Below are 19,264 nucleotides of genomic sequence, written 5' to 3'. Positions count from 1 at the left end.
GATTCCCCAGCCCCTGCATCCCACATTCAACGCATGCAGTGCACATGACGGGCAGAAAGGACTGAGGAGAATCCCTTTTCTGAAGAACAGACCCCACCCTTGGTAGGAGCAAGAACTTTCTGCAAAGCTTGCAGAAACCCAGTCTGGTGCTGCTCCTCTGATTTAACTAGGTCAGCAAAAAGCCCCCTCAGGCACTTTTGCACCTAACTCTGCAAGTGTGGAGATAGAAACCAGACTGCGTGGAGGTGTGCAGGAGCTTGAGGGAAGAGACACTAGGGACAGAACTATAGGGAGGAGGGGCAGTACACCTCACAGGAGGTGCTCCAGGACTCAGCCTGAGACTCACCACTTCTTGTGGCCAGCCCCACCCAACCTGTCTCCACCCACCCAAACTCACTTTTTGTAATGCAGTGCTCAGCGGGCAATAGGCGCTTCTTGAGGAGGCCCTGCAGCACAGAGCGCACAGAGGGTCTGTGGACCAGCTGCAGCACGAAGAGGTGGGACTACAGAGAGAACAGAAGGGCTCAGTGAGGTCCACAGTTCCCAAACCTGCTTCTGGTTGACCCATGACTATGCCTCTCTAGGAGAGGGTACCCAGGAGGAAGAGGGGCCTGGAAATCACGAGGCCCAGGACTGTGAGGCAGAGCCTCTGGAATGACTATCTGTCTTTCAAGCTAATATGGTGGCTTTCCCAACTGAAAAGCAGCTGAGGTTACAGGACATAGGGCATCAGGACTAGAACCTAATACATTTACTGCTCTCCTGTCCTTTCTGTCCTTTGTCAAGTGAGTCTATCTCTGCCATTCTTCCTCTAGGATGCCTTCTAGGACTGTGCATCCCAACTCTTCCTGCTATGGCTGTGCATGAAGCATCCCCAGCCTATAACAGGCTTCATCCCCTCTGAAAAGACAGATAGAACCAGAGCATTTCTTTTTGGGCTCTTCAGAGACACCAACAGAATAAAGCAGGCAATTTACTTCCCTATACGTATCCCAGAGAAGCCGATATCCCAGCCTCTGATTTCTAGGGACAGGAGGAGAGTTCTGGGGTGGTCCTAAATCACACGAATTGGAGGGATATGTATGTGTGCCTCTGGGTGCATGTGTGCAAGCATCTGTGTGCACATGTGCACTTATGGGAGTGCATGTGGATATATCCTTCCCACAGGACAACAGGGATCAATTTAATGCCACATTTAGCAGAGGTGGGTCTTGGAGTAGGGGGAGGTGGTAGGGATATGAAAATTTTGAGACAAGAGTAGATTACAGCTCAGCCAGCTGAATAGGGGTATTCGTGCCTGGGATGGCACAAAGAAATAAACAGGAGGTGTGTGGAGGCCCAGTAGAGGCCGAGTGTAGAGGGGAAATGGCTGAGTCTAAGAGAAATGGCCAGAGCATAGCAGCTTAGATCACTTTGGATATAGAGAACCATATCCTAGGGTCTAGCTGGAGACTCGAGGGAGGCTGACAGTGTGTTCCCAGTCCCGCTTGGCCACTCTACTCACACAGCAGCAGGCGGTAACGGTGATCTGGATGGTGTTCCGGCCAGGCTGGCATACATGCTTGAGGTGCAGGGGCTTGTGGGAGGTCTTGTTGTCCCCCCGCTCGATTGTGAGGGGTGTGGCGTTGACGCTGACCTGCACTGAAGCTGGCCAGTTGGTGTTCATCTGCCGATCCTCATGATGGTAGCACTTGAACTGCAGCTCCAGGTCTGACCTGGGGTGGGCATCATCATCCTGAGTTCCCAGGGACCCTTCCCCTTGGCCACAGCCTCTCCCCCACCCCATCTCTAGGAGCGGTGGTTCTCACCCTTCCTAATGCTACGACTCTTCAATACAGTTCCTCACGTGGTGACCCTCGGCCATAAAATTATTTTTGTTGCTACTTCATAACTGTAATTTTGCTACTGTTATGAATCGTAATGTAAATATCTGATATGCAGAATGTCTGATATATAACCCCCAAAGGTTTGTGAGCCACAGGTTAAGAACCACTACCTTTGAGATTACCCCTCCTACAAATACGAATCTGTGCTAACATCCAAAGCCCTTGCATTTCTATATCCTACACGATGGCAGCCATATCCACAGCCCTGGCTGCCCCGCCTGGCTAACTGACCCCTCCTCCCCATGACATGGTCAGAAGGCCAGAAAGACAGATATAGCAAGATCAGTAGCAAGGCCCATGTGACCATCTCCAGGTGGAGGCAGGAGTGCCATCTTTGGCCCATGTTTGCCTGTGTGCCCAGAAGCCTCAGGCCTCCTGCCTTATATCTTAGCTCCTGTGTCCTGAATACAACCCAGATTTGCCTGTTGCAACAGTCCACTGAGTGTCCAATGCTGGGTGAATTCGAATATGCTGGGAGCAGAGGCCCACTTCCAGTACCTGGGGAGGCTGTGCTGGGATGGAGCTCCAGGCCGGGCCTTGGATGAACCTTGCTTAAGGGTCAAAGACCCAGGAGGGCTTTTGTAATTTAGAAGCCCCCAGTTCAAGTGTTAGCTCTACTTCTTGCTGTGAAAACTCACATTCTTTGAAATATTCCTCTAGCCTCAGTTTCCCCTTCAAATCAAAAGGAAAAGCATTGCCTCCTTCAAGATCTCAGAGGTCATGTGCGAGCCTCCTGGCCTAGGCACTTGAGCACAATCCTGTGAGTGGGCAGCATCAGACCCTGGTTGCCCCCTTGCAATCTATAGATTGGTGAGCCTGCCCAGCCCAACCCTGCTGTTCTCAACAGCCTCTTCTCTTCACCCTGGCAGCTCTGGCAATGGGAGTCATGTTCAGATTGATGCTTCCTTTTGCTAACTTTTCACCTTGAGATAGCCTCTTCCCAGCGCATAGTGCTCTGCTGGCCTCCCCACTCCCCAGAAAGTCTAGCCAATACTCAGGGCTTGGGTAACAGCTGTTACTAGCTGTTGATGCTTGGTCCCTCTCCTGCTAAGTCCCCTGTGACATTCCCAGGGCCTTGCCTAGTCCAGGGCCCTGTCAGTGATGCTCAAGCGGGGACTGTGACAGGAAGTTGCTGCTAACATCTGTGTGGGATCACTCCAGGGTAGGAAGTTACCATGTAGGCCACCTCACCTCCACATCAGCGTCTGGTGAACCGTGGGCCGCAGGTGGAACACGTGGTTGCTGACAGCCAGGTTGTGCTCCAGGCGGAAGGGCTCCAGAACCACGCCATCCCGCACGGGGAATGTGAGCCGTAGCTCATCATTGTGGTTGGCTGGGCAAAGACAAGGAACATATGAGTAAGTGGCGAGCACTCCAGCCTTACCTGTGCCGGTGCTGGAGTGGGACTCACTCCCCCATGGGACACTACATCGGGAAGCATGCTCAAAGAGCACAAATGTGGGCCACGAGCCACAGAAAGTGAGGTGTGCCCAAGTTCAGGCTGGGAGCCTGTGGCTTCCTCCACCTTAGCTGGCTCACTCCACCCTGCAATCTCATTTCTCTCATCAGCCTCTCAGTACCTGGAGATCCATGCTTTTCTGGAAGTTGGGGATAAGGAGGCCTATGGGAAATCCATCCCCTTCATGAAATATCACTGGGATTGGGAAATCCTTGTTCTCAGCCCTCCTGCCTGTTTTGCATAGCTCCCACCCCTGGTAGCCCAGCCCTGCTCAGCCCATCGTCTGAGCCCTCTGGTCCTGCCCACGGAGGGCCTCCGAGTCAACGGAAGAATAGATGGCAGGGGCTCTCACCTGGGGGTGGTGGCAGAGCGCTCATATTTGGCTTGATATCAGGTGGGAAAGGTGGCTTGACATCTTGGCTGGGGGACAGATAGGGAGGTATGCTGCTCCCGGGAGTCATGGGGGGTGTGGGGTTCCCTGGAACGGGCGAGTGGGGGTAATTTGCCACAGGAACCGGCCTAGGAGGCTGGAAAGAGATATCAGAAATAGGTTGTGAATTCAGAGAGGTAATAGGTCAAGCTGTGGACATATGTTCTACCTATTCCAAGTCCTACCCTAGGGCTACCCCTCCCAGCAAGGAAGGTGAGTCAGCAGAGGACTCAGGCTTTCCTGCAGGATCCTGCTTCTTTGGGAGGACAGAAGAGACTGGGAAGGACCTTGTCCCTCATTAAAGCACATACTGCTGAGGCCCCTCAGGGCTAGGTACATTTATGGCTTCCCACAGCCAGGGGTCAAAGGGGACACAGAGGCCCAGGGTGCTGGACTTATCTGACCTACACCAGGAAGAAAAAGCAGCTGGCCTCCCCATACTATGAGTCTAGTCCACGTTCCTTGACCCTGTTCTGGGGGCTCGGGGGAAGAGTACCAGCCCCCCTTCCTCCTCACTGTCTTTGTCTGGTTTTCTATAGGGCCCATGCTTGTCTTTGGTCCCACATTAAAGCAGTGGACTCTGGGTCCTGAGCATGTCTATGCCTTAGCACATGGCCAGGAAAGTGCATCCCTTACCCGTGGGCCCCTAAAAACTCGCAGAGATGCTGGGGTGGGAAGGTAAGGGGGTGTGTAAGCCTGCTGATGCCGGCTGAGGGTCGGCTGGACTTTCTAAGCCCTTACCCTGTTGACGCTCCCTTGGCTGTAGCTGCTGTAGCTGCTTCCAGAGGAGAAAGTGTTGTTCTGTCCGTTAAACTGTTCTGGCTGTTGGAATGAAAGAAGGCAGAGGAGTGAGCAGAATGGCTCCATGGCCCGACCCCCTTGGAGACACGAGTGCTGGGGAAGAGGGTGCTAAGATGGGGTCTCTAAGACTAGTGTGAAAAACAGAGGAGCCTGAGCATTGCTTCTGTTGTTCACAGATAACATTTTAGCAGACGGATCCCATACCAGCAACAGGGAGGGTGCTGAAATGAGCACCTTGAGCAAAGATGGCAGACAATCTGGAAGTGTAATATACAGAGGGTTCCCTTCTGAGAGCAGCAATGAAGAAGGGTGAGCGCTCAGAGATCTTTATCACAGTAGCACCATAAAGGCGAAGCGAACGCAAGAGAAGGATGAGGTAGAGTGGGATCACCTCTGAGGGCTGCTAGGCAGCCACCAAGACAGCAACAGAGACATTTTAAAGCAACGAGCATACAACATATGCAGGGGGACAGGCTCGGGACAAAGTGGTGGCCACGTTCTGTCTTTCAAGAATCGTGCCTCCTCTGCCATCACCATCCACGTACTGTGAAGGAAGGAGAGGGAGGCTACCCGTCTGAGTGCAGACAGAGCTGAGCACCCACAGAAAGCCAGCACTGTTCCCCTGCCTGCTTCTCAATTCAGGAATACATGGAGGATCAGAGCGCTGATGCAGGTGCATTAGATATGTGGGTGCCTGGGTGCCCTGACGGTGGGACTCACCTTGTAATACTGCCCCATGTTGACTGTGGGGGGTGGGTACTGCCCAGTGCTGGGTTGGCTCGGCATCCTTTGTCCGGGGTAGTTGGGAGATGTGAGTGGCCTTGGGGGATTAGGGGTGGGGTACTGGCCTGGCTGGGTGGGGAACTGGCTGTTTGGTCCATATTGCTGGTTTCCATAGTTGGGCTGTAGGAATGGAGAAAGGGCAGGGTTGGTCATGATGATATATTCAAATGCTGCGTCTGGGCCCGCCTTTTTTAAAGATTTATTTTTTTTTCTTTTTTTTTTTTTTTGGTTCTTTTTTTTTTTTCGGAGCTGGGGACCGAACCCAAGGCCTTGCGCTTCCTAGGTAAGCGCTCTACCACTGAGCTAAATCCCCAGCCCCTAAAGATTTATTTTATTGCCCACATATATACGTGTGTACTATGTGCATGCCTGGAGCCTGTGAAGGTCAGGAGAATGAATCAGAGTCCTACAATTAGAGTTATGGATGGTTAGGAGCCATCATGTGGATCCTGGGAACTGGTTCGGGTCCTCTGCAAGACCACTCTTGACCACTGAGCCACCTCTCCGGCTCCCCTACTCCTCTTACACACAAGATGCCCTCTCTACCCTGTCATAGGAGAGACTGAGACAGAAAATATTGAAAGCCTCCACTTGCTTTGACACCCAGGGCCACTACATTCTGTATGCCCAGACAATAGGCCACCATTCCACGAAACCGTCCTTTTGGAAGCCTGTGTCCTCAGAACCCCACGGATGCTCAGAGTTCCTCAGCTGTGTCTTTGAGGGGTTCAATCTTAAAATATTCCTTTGTTTCTCCCAGTGCTTATGTGGGTACCACAACGTGTCAGGGAGATGCAGGTCACAGGATTTGTTTCCAAGACGTGACAAGTCCTGCAGCGAGGCTGATATGGGTAGCGCTGTCCCTACGTTCAACACTGAGCAAACAGCTACCCAGTGCTCCATTCGTAACAGTGTCAACTCACTAGCTATACAGCTGTTGGAGAACTAGTCAACGAGGGGTGGGGAACACAACAGCCCCTCCTGGACAGGTTACTGAGAAAGGAGACAGCGCCACCTTCTGACATCGTCCCTATCTGGAACAGTGGATGACCCAGGGGTACCTGTAACTTAGGTACCCAGAACATGGTGTTCCAGAGTCCTTTGATTTCTATTCAAGAATATTCCCTAAGAGTCTCTCATCCTCTAAGCTCAAATCTGGTTGGTAAGAGCGCTCCAGTGCCTGGAAATACACATCAGAGTGGGCTGTACTCAGGATCTTTCAAGGACTCTCACTGTGGGGGCGGATCTGCTACTCTGGGCCACAGTGAGCTCTCACCATGGTGTGAAGTGGGCAGTACCCGCCTGTTCAGCAGGGTACAGGAGTGTTGTAGGGGGCCAGACAACAAGACTGGAGCCTGAATTAAAGTTGTAAATTTTGAATTTTGTTGAAACAGGATTTCTTTGGTTCTTTTTTTTTTTTTTTTCGGAGCTGGGGACCGAACCCAGGGCCTTGCGCTTCCTAGGCAAGCGCTCTACCACTGAGCTAAATCCCCAACCCCGAAACAGGATTTCTTTGTGTAACCCTGGTTGTCTGGGAACTTGCTCTCTGGACTGGCCTAGAACTCAGGGATCTGCCTGCCTCTGCCTCCCAAGTGCTGGGATTAAAGGCATTCACCACCAATGCCTGGCTAGGTCGTGCCACTTCTAACAATATGCACACACTGTCATGAGGTAGAAGCCAGAGCTTCCTGACAGGGACCACTCAGCATCTTATAACCTGGACCAGCCGGGAAGCAGCAGTGCTCTGGGGAGGACTCCTAAGAGCCGAAGGCTTGGCCTCCATGTAGGGCTTTTCAATAAGCGAATCTTCTGTGGTCTCATCTCAGATGAGCAGCCTGAGGCTCAGACATGCATGCCCAGCACAGTCAACGATCTCTCAGGAGGTTGAGGGTAGAGGACGGTTAGAGACACAACGGTGTGGGGCTGTGCTCTGGAAGTGAAGCCATCAGCTTAAGGCTCCAACCCAGGGCTAAGAAGGGGCCTATGGGCCTTTGAACTTCTCTCCCTGAACCGGTGTCCACTAGGTTGAGGCCCAGGTCCTCAGTTGGCCTCCTGGGTGGATAGAAAGCACCCTAGCGCCCTATTCTTGAGTCTCAGGCTTAGGATACCTATATCAATTATGACATCATCCAACCTCTGTGAGAGTGGCTGCTGAAGGGACCTGTGGGGACAGAGAGCTTTTGCTTTCTTGGGATAGAAATCTACTCTGGCTCAAGCTGAAGACCACAGCCTTGACCAGCTAGAAGGAGATGGAGAGAGAGCAGGGTGCCATGCTCAGGAAGGGGCATCATGATGTGTGCCAAAGACGAATGTCATTGGAGCGGTGTGGGATGGGGTGAGGCATCTGCTGGGCAAGGATCCCGGTCTCTGCTATATTCTGAGTGTCACTGAAGCCTGGTGACATTTCTTCCCAACCCCTCAGCTTACACAGAGTTTGGGACAGTCTTCTGGGATGGTTTCCTCTGGCACTTCTGCTGGGAGACCCCAGAGAAGGCACTAACTATCCCTAGTAGAGCAATGACGATGGAAGTAGGCCCTAGGGACACTGTCTGCCACCTGATGGCCGTCCTGATACACACAGCCTGTACTAGAGGGTCTGGTGGCAGCCCTCACTCTCTAGGTGGTTCCCGGTCTTGAGGTCCTTACCCAAAGTCATGCATTAGTATCTGAGCATGGGCAGGAATAAGTGGTCTCCATGGTTTCTGCTTCTACACTTGCCAGCCCTGTAGGCCAGGGTAAACTGTAAATAGCATTGACTAAAAAAGCCACACACACTTGCTTGGGGTTGCTTGTTGTGATTTGTTTGGGGTTTTCCACAACAGAGATGGCAGTAGTCAGGGACTAAGACTCCAAAACCCAGTCTTTAGTCCAAGTTCTCCAAGTGGCCAAATTGTGCCCTTTCCAAGGCTCTGTCTATATGGTCCCTCTGTCAGTCCACCCTCCCCACCCCCAGTCCCCCATCTGTAGTCACACTCACCTCTCCCGGGTATGACCTCTTTATGCTCTGAATAGGAAGGGACTGGGGTCGGGGGCCTGGGTAGGTCTGCTGGGGCATCCTTTGCCCGTGTGTGCCAAAGGGGCTGATGCCAGGCGGTCGGGGCTGGTTCATGCCCATGGGAGGGCCGCTCATGCCCGAGGGTGTCATGCCAGCTGCCATGCTGGCAGGGTTCATGCTGCCCCCCATGGAGGCAGGCCCCCGAGGCCCGGGTTGGTTCATGAATTGGCTGTTATACGCCTGGGTGGGACCCATCTGGAAAGAGGAACACACCTTCAACGGGAGAAGAAGAAAAAAAAAAGAATAAAATGCCACATGCATTGAAAGTGCAGGGAGGGAAGGTTAGGGGGCTAAGGGGAAGGCATGCTTTCCCAGGGGCTGCAGCTAGGAACCCAGAAGTCTCGAAGGACCCAGGCCTCCAGGGCTCACTACCGCCCTCTGCAGGCCTCATGGGAAAATGCAGCTGGAGGGTTTGGGTAGGGCGGGGGAGCAGTCACTCGGAGGCACAGGCAGCATTCTCAGGAAGGCAGGCAGGGAAGGGCTGGGAGGGGCACAGGGAGGACACAGGAAGAGGAGGCAGATGAGGATGGAGGCTGAAGCCCTTTCCTGAAAGCCCTAGCCTTGCCCTTGGTCAGTGGCCAATGGAAACACACCCACCATACACTAAGCAAGATTTACCCAGCCCACTTCCTCCTGCCCACCCTGTACCCTTCCTCCATGTTTCTGCCCTGCATGGTTACGGGGTTCCCCTCTTCACACCCCACCCCATCCCTTTGAAGGTCATAGGATCTACGTCAAGGCCTGGTAAAATCCACAGAATAGGTTAATGGGACAATAGTGACCTCTGGGGTGGGCAGGCTAGTAACGAAGCCATTTTAGGCACACAGCCTACTGTTTGGTAAGCAGGAACTCTGAGACCGATAGCATACCTCTTGCCCCATATGCACTCGTGAGCTACCAACCCACACAGAACGTAGCACACCAAAACCCCCTGCCACACCCAACCATTCTACCACACCCAAACACAACATCCTTCCAAGGATACCCTTGGCATTGACACTCAAGACTTCCCCAGTGTGGGTGAGGCCAGGCCAGGAGGCAGGAACCCTTACCGGTCCATACTGGTTTATATCCTTATTCTGTGTCTCTTGCAAGGCTGCCACTGTAGCTGTGGCTGTGGCTGTGGCTGTGGCGGCTGCTGCTGCTACTGCAGCTGCTGCAGCAGCAGCAGCTGGCTGGGTGAAGTCAGCAGGAGGCCGGGTATGTGGAGGGATGCCCATGCCTGCAGGGGCACTAGGACCCCCAGGGTAGCTGTGGAGGAGAAGCAGGAAGCAATCAGAGAGCACTCCTTTCTTAAGCTGACCCTGGGACACGCCCAGGACCAGGAGGAAGGCTACACGATTATATAGATGTGTTCCAGGCACGTAGCTTGTGGATGTGAGGCCCAGTAGGGGACCTGGAACTTCTGAGGTTGGCAGCTATTCTTGCTACTAGTGATGACTAGGCCACTTGTTTTCTGAATCTCTGCTGGGGCTAGGACATTTCCATAGCGCTCCCTTGGCCACAGCTCACCTTCTAGCAAGCGCTGACCTGAGAACTGTATGGTGCTGAGTGCTGTGCATGTGGATCGAGGAGTTTGAGACTCCTGTTTGAAACTACAAGGCCAGAAATCCAGCAACTTTGCCCCTAGAGCTAGGGAAGGGTGGCTTGCCTGCTTCTGTCCCTTCCTCACTGCGGCCTGAGGTTGGGGGACTCTAGTTTCCATTTCATCCTTCTTTTCACAGCTCTCTGAAGGAGACAGGTGGAGCCCACTGTCACCACTCTTCAGTCCTGCCAGTTCACCTCATCACCTTATAAATCCTAAAGACACAAGGCTAAGAAGGGAGTGAAGATGTATCCTCTCTTCCCTTGTGGAGTTGATGCTAACCTGGTCAGACACATGGCAGAACTGTCCTCATATCCTGGACCAGGCAATGTGGAGCTGGCATTCAACTAAGAGTTCTTCCTGGATGTGGGTAGGCAGGCACGGCTAACATGCCGCTGTAGTCGGTCACTCACCTGGCTCCGAAGCCCCCGCTACCAGGGTAGCCGGGCCGGCCGTACATGTTGGGCTGGATATAGGGCTGTGCAGGGCCAGCTTTGGTGGAGAACTGTTGCTGTTGCCCTGCAAATTGTGGGGAGTTGAGGCCGGGGTTGCTGGTGCTCATGCCCGATGCCATGGGGTTGCCACCTGGATTCATAGGGTTGCTGGCATTGGCCATAGGGTTCCCGAGAACCTGCAAGCAGTGAGAGAGAGTGGCTGTCACCAAGGTCTGTACCTGAGGCAGCATGGAGAAAGAGTAGCAAGAAGACACAGACTGGAACATGGCAGGGAGGACACAGCAGAGAGGAGCACAGGAGTGACTTGCATAGGTTAGCCAGGATGGAGTGAGGCCAAGGTTCACAAAGCCAGGGCTCCAGAGAGGGATGTGAGGCAGGTCAGTAGTCCTTGGCAATCATTAGCCTATGCAGTCCCAACTCTGCAATAGGGCTTGGTGCCCAAGGGTCTGGACATGGATGCCCTGGGCACCTTTGTGACTTTGGCCTACAGGTTGTCTGTGGATGAAGACCCCAGGGAAGTTATGACAGCTCCCTCCGGGGTGGCCTGGCCCAGGTCCAGCAGTGGGGGACCCTCTGTTAGGACAGAGGCAAGGAGAGAGAAGAGGAAACAAGAATGGCTTGTCTGGGAAGGCAACTGGGTTTGTTAGGCTAAGGCGCCCTTTACTGAGAGGTGAGATCTTAGGAAAACCTAATCCAGGCCATTCAGAGCCAAGGGTTTCCAGCCGAGAGCCCCGAGGTCAGTAACACACAGGGAGTTCTCGCTTGCACAACTAGAGGAAACATGGTCTCAGAAGGACACTCGTGGCCTCGTCACATAAACACCTCCCTCTTCTATCCCAGAAGGCCCTACAATAGGGGATGGTCCTCAGGCCCAGCTGTGTGTCTCCTGAGGCAGCTGTGTACCCTTCTGGAGTGATGTGTCTGTAACTGTAGTTATGTGTCTGAGGAGGGCTGTCAAGGCATGGTTCCCCGGAGAATCCCAACTCAGGGGAGGAAGAAGAGACACTTGTGCCTAGAAGGAACCAGGGCTGGGGATGGGACAGGTTCTTACCTGACTCTGGGAAGTGTTGGTCACTCCCCACACCGTGGTGACCACGGAGAGGGAGCCAGGAGGCTGATTGGTGTTCTGCTGCCAAGGGACAGAGTCATAAGGAAATGACCCATCACTGTAGAGAGAGAAGAGGTCTTCAGAGCTGGGGCAGGGCTCAGATGACAGTGTCTTCACTTGACCTTTGCCCCAGTGAGCTCTGGGGCTCCAGGCTTATGACAGCGCTTGAAGCAGAGAAGACGCATCTTCCCTGGGAATAGGCCAGGCAGACATGACTCTCCCCCGTCATTGCTGGGGCTACCCCTGTGGTAGCTGCTTTAACTGGGGCCACAATCCAGTAGCTATGCAGCGAAGAAGCCAGCTAGTGTGACCTAAAGCTCACTCTAAGCCCCCTCTTCAAGTATGGTGATTGTTGATGACCCCCCACCACTGCCCCCCAAACAGTCAGACCTCAGCATTGTCTCCACAGGGGACAGCCTGGTCCCCACTTTACAGAGGCTGGAAGGGCCTTGGCGGAATCTTGCTTTTATCCTTATTGTCAGTACCTCATGACAAATTTTAGCTGCTGAACTGAGTCCCACTGACCTGGACTTGGGATTCAGGCTTGGGTTACCCTATCACCCTTCCTCTGGGCCTAGGCCCAAGCCTGCCTGGGTTCCCCAACTCTACCTCCAAGTCCTGTGCCCATCTCTACCTGGCTGAGACCTTCCCTCACCTACAAGTCAGCACCATCAGGTTCCAGTGTTTATTGGGTAGACTCTAAATGTACTCCAGAATGATCTATCCCACCAGCTGGTCCCTGAGCCTTTACCATGCCTCCTCACTCCAGCCCTATGGCGGGCAGCTCTTCCCAAGGAGCCCAAGGGCAATAGAAGCCAGGAATCTACCTCCTCTCATCTCAGGCTTACAGAGCGCACTCAGCGAGGCCTTCCAGCCAGCCAGGGTGGTGTGGGAGGAACGAGAGGGGTCTGAAGTGATGTACAACATTAAGACTTGCCAGGGTCCCTAGCCTCACTCTAGCTTGCTCTTACTTCCTCAGTGAGATCCATAAAACACTGTACCTGTGCCCCAGAGCAGCAGAGAAAATGTCATGTGTGACGCTCTCTTCCCTGGGTCTGCCTTCACTGGTCCGTGTTCACTTCCTGTTTCTCTGGGAAGTCTTCCTATTTCTCGTAATGTAAAGGAGCACCCCACCCTGTCTTTTACGTATTTTTCACAGCACTTATTACACATTTGATTATTATCTTCCTAGCCTCTACTCCAGAATCTACAGTGACAGGCATCCAGCAGTTTTGTGGGACAGAGTGGATTAAAGGCCAATGGACGAACAAAGTAGCCATGAGCCAGGCCTTGAACAGGTCCTGAGCATGGAGAAGAACTGCTGGGCAGGACCTGTATTTTTCAGGCTGTGGTGACTGAGCCCTGTGGCCTGTGCTCTCACGGTGGTCAGAGAATAACTCTACCTCAGGCTGTTCTGGACCTTGCTGCAAGGCCAGGTCTCCATGGACCTGGAAAGTAGTCCTGGACACACCCCTTGTAACCTGACCCCACAAGTCTCCCACACTCTCATTTTTGAGAAGAGCCTGAGAGCATTGCCTCATGTATTGCCCAAATCCAGGGGTGGGTCCTGGTCCTGGTGCCCAACAGCATGAAGGGGCAGAACACAGTGAGGAACGGTTGTAGCCGTTGTACGGTTGTAGCTCAGTTGGGAGAGTGCTTGCCGAGCATGCCCAGGCAGTCCTGGAGAGAAACATTTACAATCACCTTATAACCTCTGAGGGGAAGACAGGAGAAATCAGAGGTTCAAGGTTATCCTCAGCTACGTGGAAAGTTTGAGTCTAGCCTGGGCTGTATGAGACCTTGTTTCAAAACAAACAACCAAATAACCAAACAACGTAACCCCTAAACCCAAACTAAACAACACAAAACACAGTAGCCCACAGTGGGGATGAATATTGCTCTCTCAAGGCACCGGTCACTGTGGACTGAGGATCAGTACCAAGAGGCTTAGTCAAGAACATACGCACAGGCCTTGGGGGCTGAGCAGCACATCCTCTAGAGGATTAAGAGGCCTCTATAAAGTGATGCAAGGCTCATTATTCTTGGTGTGAAATGTCAGGGCTAGAATGGGGAGAGAAACAGGTATGGCTGACCAGACAGAACAGGGCCCAGGAGCACCGGTGGTCGACTGAGGACTAACTGTAGCTTGTCAAAGTGAGGCTTTTGGCCAGGCTAGAAGGGGCTTCTCCAGGGAGGGGCTAAGACACTGCTGGCATGAGGGACCTGGCTGGGACACCCTGCAGAGCACGTTTTCACAAAAGAAAGAGGAGACCTCTGACCATTCATTATCCTGCTGGATTCCCAGCTGGGTGTGCTAGACAGACCCAGGTTCTCAAGTGGGAATAGAGAAAAGTCTGTCTTTCCCCCACCACACCCCACCCTTCAGATGTTTCACAAACTCCGTACCACCTTCCAGGCCAGGGTCAGGTCCATGGAGGTTTGATTCAGGTTCTAACAAGCAGCTGAACAGGTTCAGGGGGGCCTTGTCTCTCATCACCCTAGCTCCCAGGTTACTGCATCTAAGGCCCCTACTACCCTTAGCCCTGTGGCTGGGCCTTGTGGGAAGAAATCAACCTTTTCCTGTTCTGCCCAAAACTGACTGAGAACAAAGCTAGCCGACGTTCCCCAAATGGGCTCTCTATTGTCTGGTGACTAGGTTCACTGTCCCAGAGCAAAGGCGATCATATACTCAGTGTGCATGGGACCTGTGGGCTGCTGGATGCATACTGGAGAAGCAAGTGACAGGCACAGAGGAGGGTGGCTGCAAGATTCACGACAGGAGTGGCATCCACCAGCACACTGACTCATCACCTTCTAAGGGCTCTCTACAGGCACCCACGGCATTGGCCTGTGATGTGTCACCTCTGCCTGGACTCTCACCTCTACCTCACCTGTCGCTGTGTCCAAGATCAAGGACAAACCGAGCTCCAGTGCCAGCAGGGAAAGGGGACTGGCTGGAGTTGGAGGAGACTGAGAGACAAAAGGTCCTGGGGGAGAGGGGCTCTGGGAAATGCATCCCAAGGCCTTTGGGAGAGGGTAAGCATTGCACACTGGAAGCCAGGATGGAATCCTGGAGTCTTAATGACCAGCACTGTTAGTGACCTCAGACTCCTCAGCTTTCTTCTCTGGGCTCTTCTTAAAAACAGACAAACAAATAAATAAAATGGCGCAGTGGTGCCAACTTCAATTCCAGCCCTCAGAGGGCAGAGGCAGGTGAATTTCAGAGGCCAGGTTGGTTTACATAGGGAATTCCAGGTCAGCCAGAGCTACATAGTAAGACCCTGTCTTGGGAAAAAAAAAATTGTGCATGCATGCATGTAGAAACACGTAAGCCATGGTACACATGTGGAGGTCGGAGGACAACCTGTAGGAGTTGGTTCTCTCCCTCCACCACATCAGTTCCAGGAGATCAAATAATGTAGTTGTCAGGCACCTTTGTCCACTGGGCTATCTCAATGGCCCTTTTTGCTTTCTTTTTAAAAACAATTTTTCTGGGGGGCAAGAAGGGCCTACCAACAGAGCAAAGGTTGGTCTTGGAATTTTGACCCTCCTGCAGGCTCCTCCCTTGTGCTGGGATATAGCCTGGATCTTTGGTACTTTTGGTTTTCCCTTTCTGTATTGCTGGCAATGAACCCAGGGCCTTGGGTATGTAAAACAAGTACTCTACCACTAACCCACACTGCCCTCTCTGCTCTAAAGGGGCTGGAGAGGCAAGGAAGAGCCTGTGAAGAGGATATCAGGCTAATGTTTGGAGGGCGTACAAGTTCCTGGGGATCCTCATGTACCAGACTTTGTCCTACTATTCTTCTTAGAGATGAGGAAACTGCAGGTCAGAAACCGGGGCCCAGTCCCACGGCTAGAAGGCATCAGCCTGGCTCCATGCCATGTCTATGTAGCGTACTAGGGCCTCTCTTTGGATTGTAGCAAATCCCTGGCCCTGGAGAAGCGAGATCACCCTTGATCTCAGAGGCTCCAGCAGCTTTGATTGTAATCAAATTAATAGATAAACAAGATTTATTAGACTCTTAATTAGCTTTGCAACACCCATTTGCATAGAGACAATGTGCTAATCACAAATGGCTTTTTAAACCACTCATTAAAAACCTGGATGAGGAAACAGGAGTTGTTGGGATAAAGTCCAGAACACCTCAGGAACACCGAAGGTGCCCTTCTGCCCTGGCAATGGCTAGATCCTCCCAGCTTCTATCTTGGGGTTATTGGGTGGGGGTGGGGGGATGGAAGATGTTTCTGTGGCTCTTTAAGTGGAAGATGATCTTGGTGTGGTCAACAGTGAAGCTAACACAGGAGCTGAGGACTTTTACAAGCTATCGTTAGTTCATTCTCCTCACAGGCTCACTGATACACTCACCAAGTGCTTTGGGAGCAGCCTGGCTCCTCCCTACATTTCCCTCATGGTGATGAGTAACACCATGTCTCTTTGGGACTTCGGGAGTTCAGAGAAGTCAAGGGCTTTGATTGGAGGCATAGCACAGAAATACTATGGTCCCCAGGGCCTCTCCAGACCTCTGGGTTCAGGTAGGGTTTCCAGCTCCCTAGTTTCTCCCTACTTCTTCAGAGCCTCCACTTAAGGACCTACAGTCTCTGAACTCCTGGCTCCTCTGAGTACCAAACTCTAGGCTTCCCAGTGTACAGAATGCACACCACCCTTAGTAAGAAGACAACAGCCCTTTTGAAGATACCAGAGTCGGTTTCTCAATTGCAAAGACTTGTTCTCTCTTCCACTATGTTTAGGAATTTACATTAGAGTTTAACAGGTGCTGGAGCCCTCCAGAGATCCCACAGGGACATGCATGAAGGTTACAAGGAATTCCTGGTCAGTGGTTACTGAGTGTCCTCTCCATAGTTCTGGGTTTGAAGAAGGGTCAGGCACTGGCCATTGCTCAACAGTTGCCCCACCATAATGTGGCAGTGTTATAGCAATTACCTAGGGTAAGCCCTGGATCGGAGCAAGGCATGGGCTGTTAGAACCCTAAGCTATACCCTCACAGCCCTGAACACACTCCTCTGTGCCCTACTTCAACTCTACATGCTGTGTGTTCTTAGGCAACTCATTTCCCACTCTAGGCCAGGTTTAGTTTCCTTCTAAGTTCCGTGACCTTGCTATGCTTCCAAGAGGAGTAGTTCAACTGATCAGCCTCAACCCCAGTCAATACCCAGCAAGCGCACAGCTCCCAGCCTGCCTCTGAAAGGCCACCAGAGACCACAGAATACATGCTACCTAGGTCTTGAAGCTTGCAGACCACTTGCTTTGCATTGTCTGTTACCCCGATGGATCTTCAAGGCCCTGAACCTGTCATGGTAGCAGAGATGGGAGGACCTTGGGTGGCTTTTTACACACAATATTTTTAGGCAAAACTAGTTTAAGGTTACAGAATGCAGGTGGCTTCTCCTCAGCCTTGGATCCTCCGTGGCCTACCTTCAGGAATCCTCCAACAACCATCTCTTCCTAGACATAGGACCCAGGACTCCCTCTTTGCCCTGTCCCTATCTACAAGCTCCTAATTTTGCCCCAGGAGCCTTCCTCCTCTGCTGGTAGAGTCTGCCTCTAAGTAAAGGACCCAGGACTCCCTCTTTGCCCTGTCCCTATCTACAAGCTCCTAATTTTGCCCCAGGAGCCTTCCTCCTCTGCTGGTAGAGTCTGCCTCTAAGTAAAGAGGCTGCTTTCCTTTGTTTATTGCCAGATAATCCACATCAGCTCAACTTGATTAAGACCTAGCCAAGGATGGACTGTGGTCAAAACCTGTCACCTTCCAGGGCTACAATAGCCATGGCCAAGCAGGCCATGACCGAGACAGGTCTCTAGTGGGAAGCCTCAGTGCTCTGGTCTATCACTGTCACCAACAGTCAAATGACTCAGGCAAGAAAGTTGGTAGGGGCAATGTTAATGGGTTGATGAGAGTCAAGATGGTTCTGAAGCACTGAGGGGCTGGGTAGAATTAGCAATATACAGCTGAGTATGATGACACACACACACACACACACACACACACACACACACACACACTCATGCATACACCCAAGCATGCTCACACACATGCACATACACACACATACATGCTTGCACACATGCACACACACTTGCACACCTGTAATCCTAGCACTAGAATCTGAAGCAGGAGGATCAGGAGTTGGAGATCAGCCTGTGTCACTGAGGGAGACCCTGTCTGCCTCCAAATACCAACGAAATGGTCAAGCTACACCACCATCCATCAGACCAATTGCCAAAGTCTTCTTCACTGACAGATTGACCAGGAATAAAGTACAGAAGACAGAAGGAAGCAGACTTATCTCTCTAGAGCAATGAATGGTTCTCCACTAAGGGGACACCCTCACTCTCCCAAATATGTTGGGTGTTCTTATTACCCTAATGCTTAGGGAGCAGGGGAGGCAGTCATCAGAAAGGTAAGGTAGTCAGGGCCCATGATGCTCACTGCATATAGGTCAAGTGCCACCCCCTCAGGAAACACTGGCACAGAAGGAAGAGGTTGGTTTCTCAGAGCCTAGCGAGGCAGTGTCAGTGTGCTGTATGAGAAGGCCTTGCTATGCTCTGAAATACTCCTGACCACAGCAGGCAAACATAGTTGGGCCACCCTGGCCAGGCAGAGCACTTGGCCTTGATGCATGCTTGAGGTCCTCTCTGGTTCTGACAGTTATTCCGATTAAGAGGCCAAGGTTGACACTGAGTTCCGTCACTGCCTGGACCGTGCAGTCCAGAACTGACTACAGGATGTTCTGGGCTGCAAGTCTCTTGGCCAGGCAGGATAATGAGAGCTGAGCCGACTGCAGAGGCCCCAGTCATTAGCGAGGACCCACAAGGGGAGTGCAGACAGCATGACGGGCCCTGTTGTTGCAGGGTCAGCCCACAGAATACTCAGAGCATCAGCTCAGCAAGGCGCCTGGGAGATAATTAACAGGGAACTGCCAGTCTCACCACGTGCTTTTCTGAGGCTGGTGTAGGGCAGCCTGGCCAGTTCCTAGGTGCTTGCCAGCTCCTAGCAAGCCTGTTCCTGCCTAGGACCTAGGATTTTGGCAGACCTGGCTCAGTTTCACTTGCTCCGGTACGGTGGGTGTGGCCTGGTTCTGTTCCACACTGAGGTGGGGCCCTAGAATGTACTGAGACCTGAGAGTGCCTAAATGCTTGCTCTGGATAGAGGGATTCTTAATGTTCTATTAGAAGCATCTGAAGGACAAGGTGGCCGGTGAGACAAAAACGGTCTTCTCATCCCTGCCTGGTGGGAAGAAGCAAGCCATCTAGGAGGATTTAAAGGCCCCTCAGAGGCCCTGCCCCCAAGTATTATACCACAGGAGGTTTCTAAGACCCCAGGTACACAGAAGACAGAGATGCTCAGTGCCTGCCCTGGTAACCCATCCCTGAAGGCACCAGGAGTTTGTTTACCTGTGCGACAGAGTGGGTTTCATGGAGCTCATGGAGTTGAGGGGGGGCTGCATGGGGAGTTTCCCAGGGGGGTCGTTCTGGCGGCTCTTCTGATGTCGAAGCAGCAGCAGGCGGCCAAGTTCTTCACACCAGGAGGACAGCAGGGCTGCAAGGAAAGACAGATGGTCAGCGGACACACTCGAGCCCACTCTGCATCCTTCCCAGACATGGTGTTTATGAGGCCAGTTTTGCTCCTGGGAAACTTTCTAAGGCTTCTTGGGAGGCCTCAGTGTTTTAAACTATAAA

General features: G+C 52.5%; 1 protein-coding gene across 13 annotated transcripts in view; it reads right to left on the bottom strand.

Moving 5' to 3' along the window:
* Zmiz1 (zinc finger, MIZ-type containing 1) overlaps window positions 1–19,264 on the bottom strand; it is a 205,443-nt gene that overhangs the window by 12,311 nt on the left and 173,868 nt on the right. For 8 of the 13 annotated variants that reach the window (XM_063275482.1, XM_006252539.5, XM_063275483.1 and 5 more), the window contains 11 exons: window positions 18,980–19,124; window positions 11,506–11,620; window positions 10,413–10,630; window positions 9,467–9,665; window positions 8,337–8,627; window positions 5,297–5,479; window positions 4,517–4,597; window positions 3,698–3,872; window positions 3,078–3,219; window positions 1,505–1,715; window positions 398–503 (listed from right to left, as the gene is read on the bottom strand). In XM_063275482.1, coding sequence (XP_063131552.1) covers window positions 398–503; window positions 1,505–1,715; window positions 3,078–3,219; window positions 3,698–3,872; window positions 4,517–4,597; window positions 5,297–5,479; window positions 8,337–8,627; window positions 9,467–9,665; window positions 10,413–10,630; window positions 11,506–11,620; window positions 18,980–19,124 — 1,866 coding nt within the window. The remainder of the gene's footprint in view (window positions 1–397; window positions 504–1,504; window positions 1,716–3,077; window positions 3,220–3,697; window positions 3,873–4,516; window positions 4,598–5,296; window positions 5,480–8,336; window positions 8,628–9,466; window positions 9,666–10,412; window positions 10,631–11,505; window positions 11,621–18,979; window positions 19,125–19,264) is intronic. The other 5 variants (XM_063275487.1, XM_063275484.1, XM_006252538.5 and 2 more) reach the window with 1 other exon arrangement.

Source organism: Rattus norvegicus, chromosome 16 (assembly GCF_036323735.1).
Source record: "Rattus norvegicus strain BN/NHsdMcwi chromosome 16, GRCr8, whole genome shotgun sequence".
Taxonomy (NCBI): Eukaryota; Metazoa; Chordata; class Mammalia; order Rodentia; family Muridae; genus Rattus; species Rattus norvegicus.
Note: the sequence above shows the minus strand (reverse complement) of the source record. Positions and strands in the feature narration are given on the sequence as shown.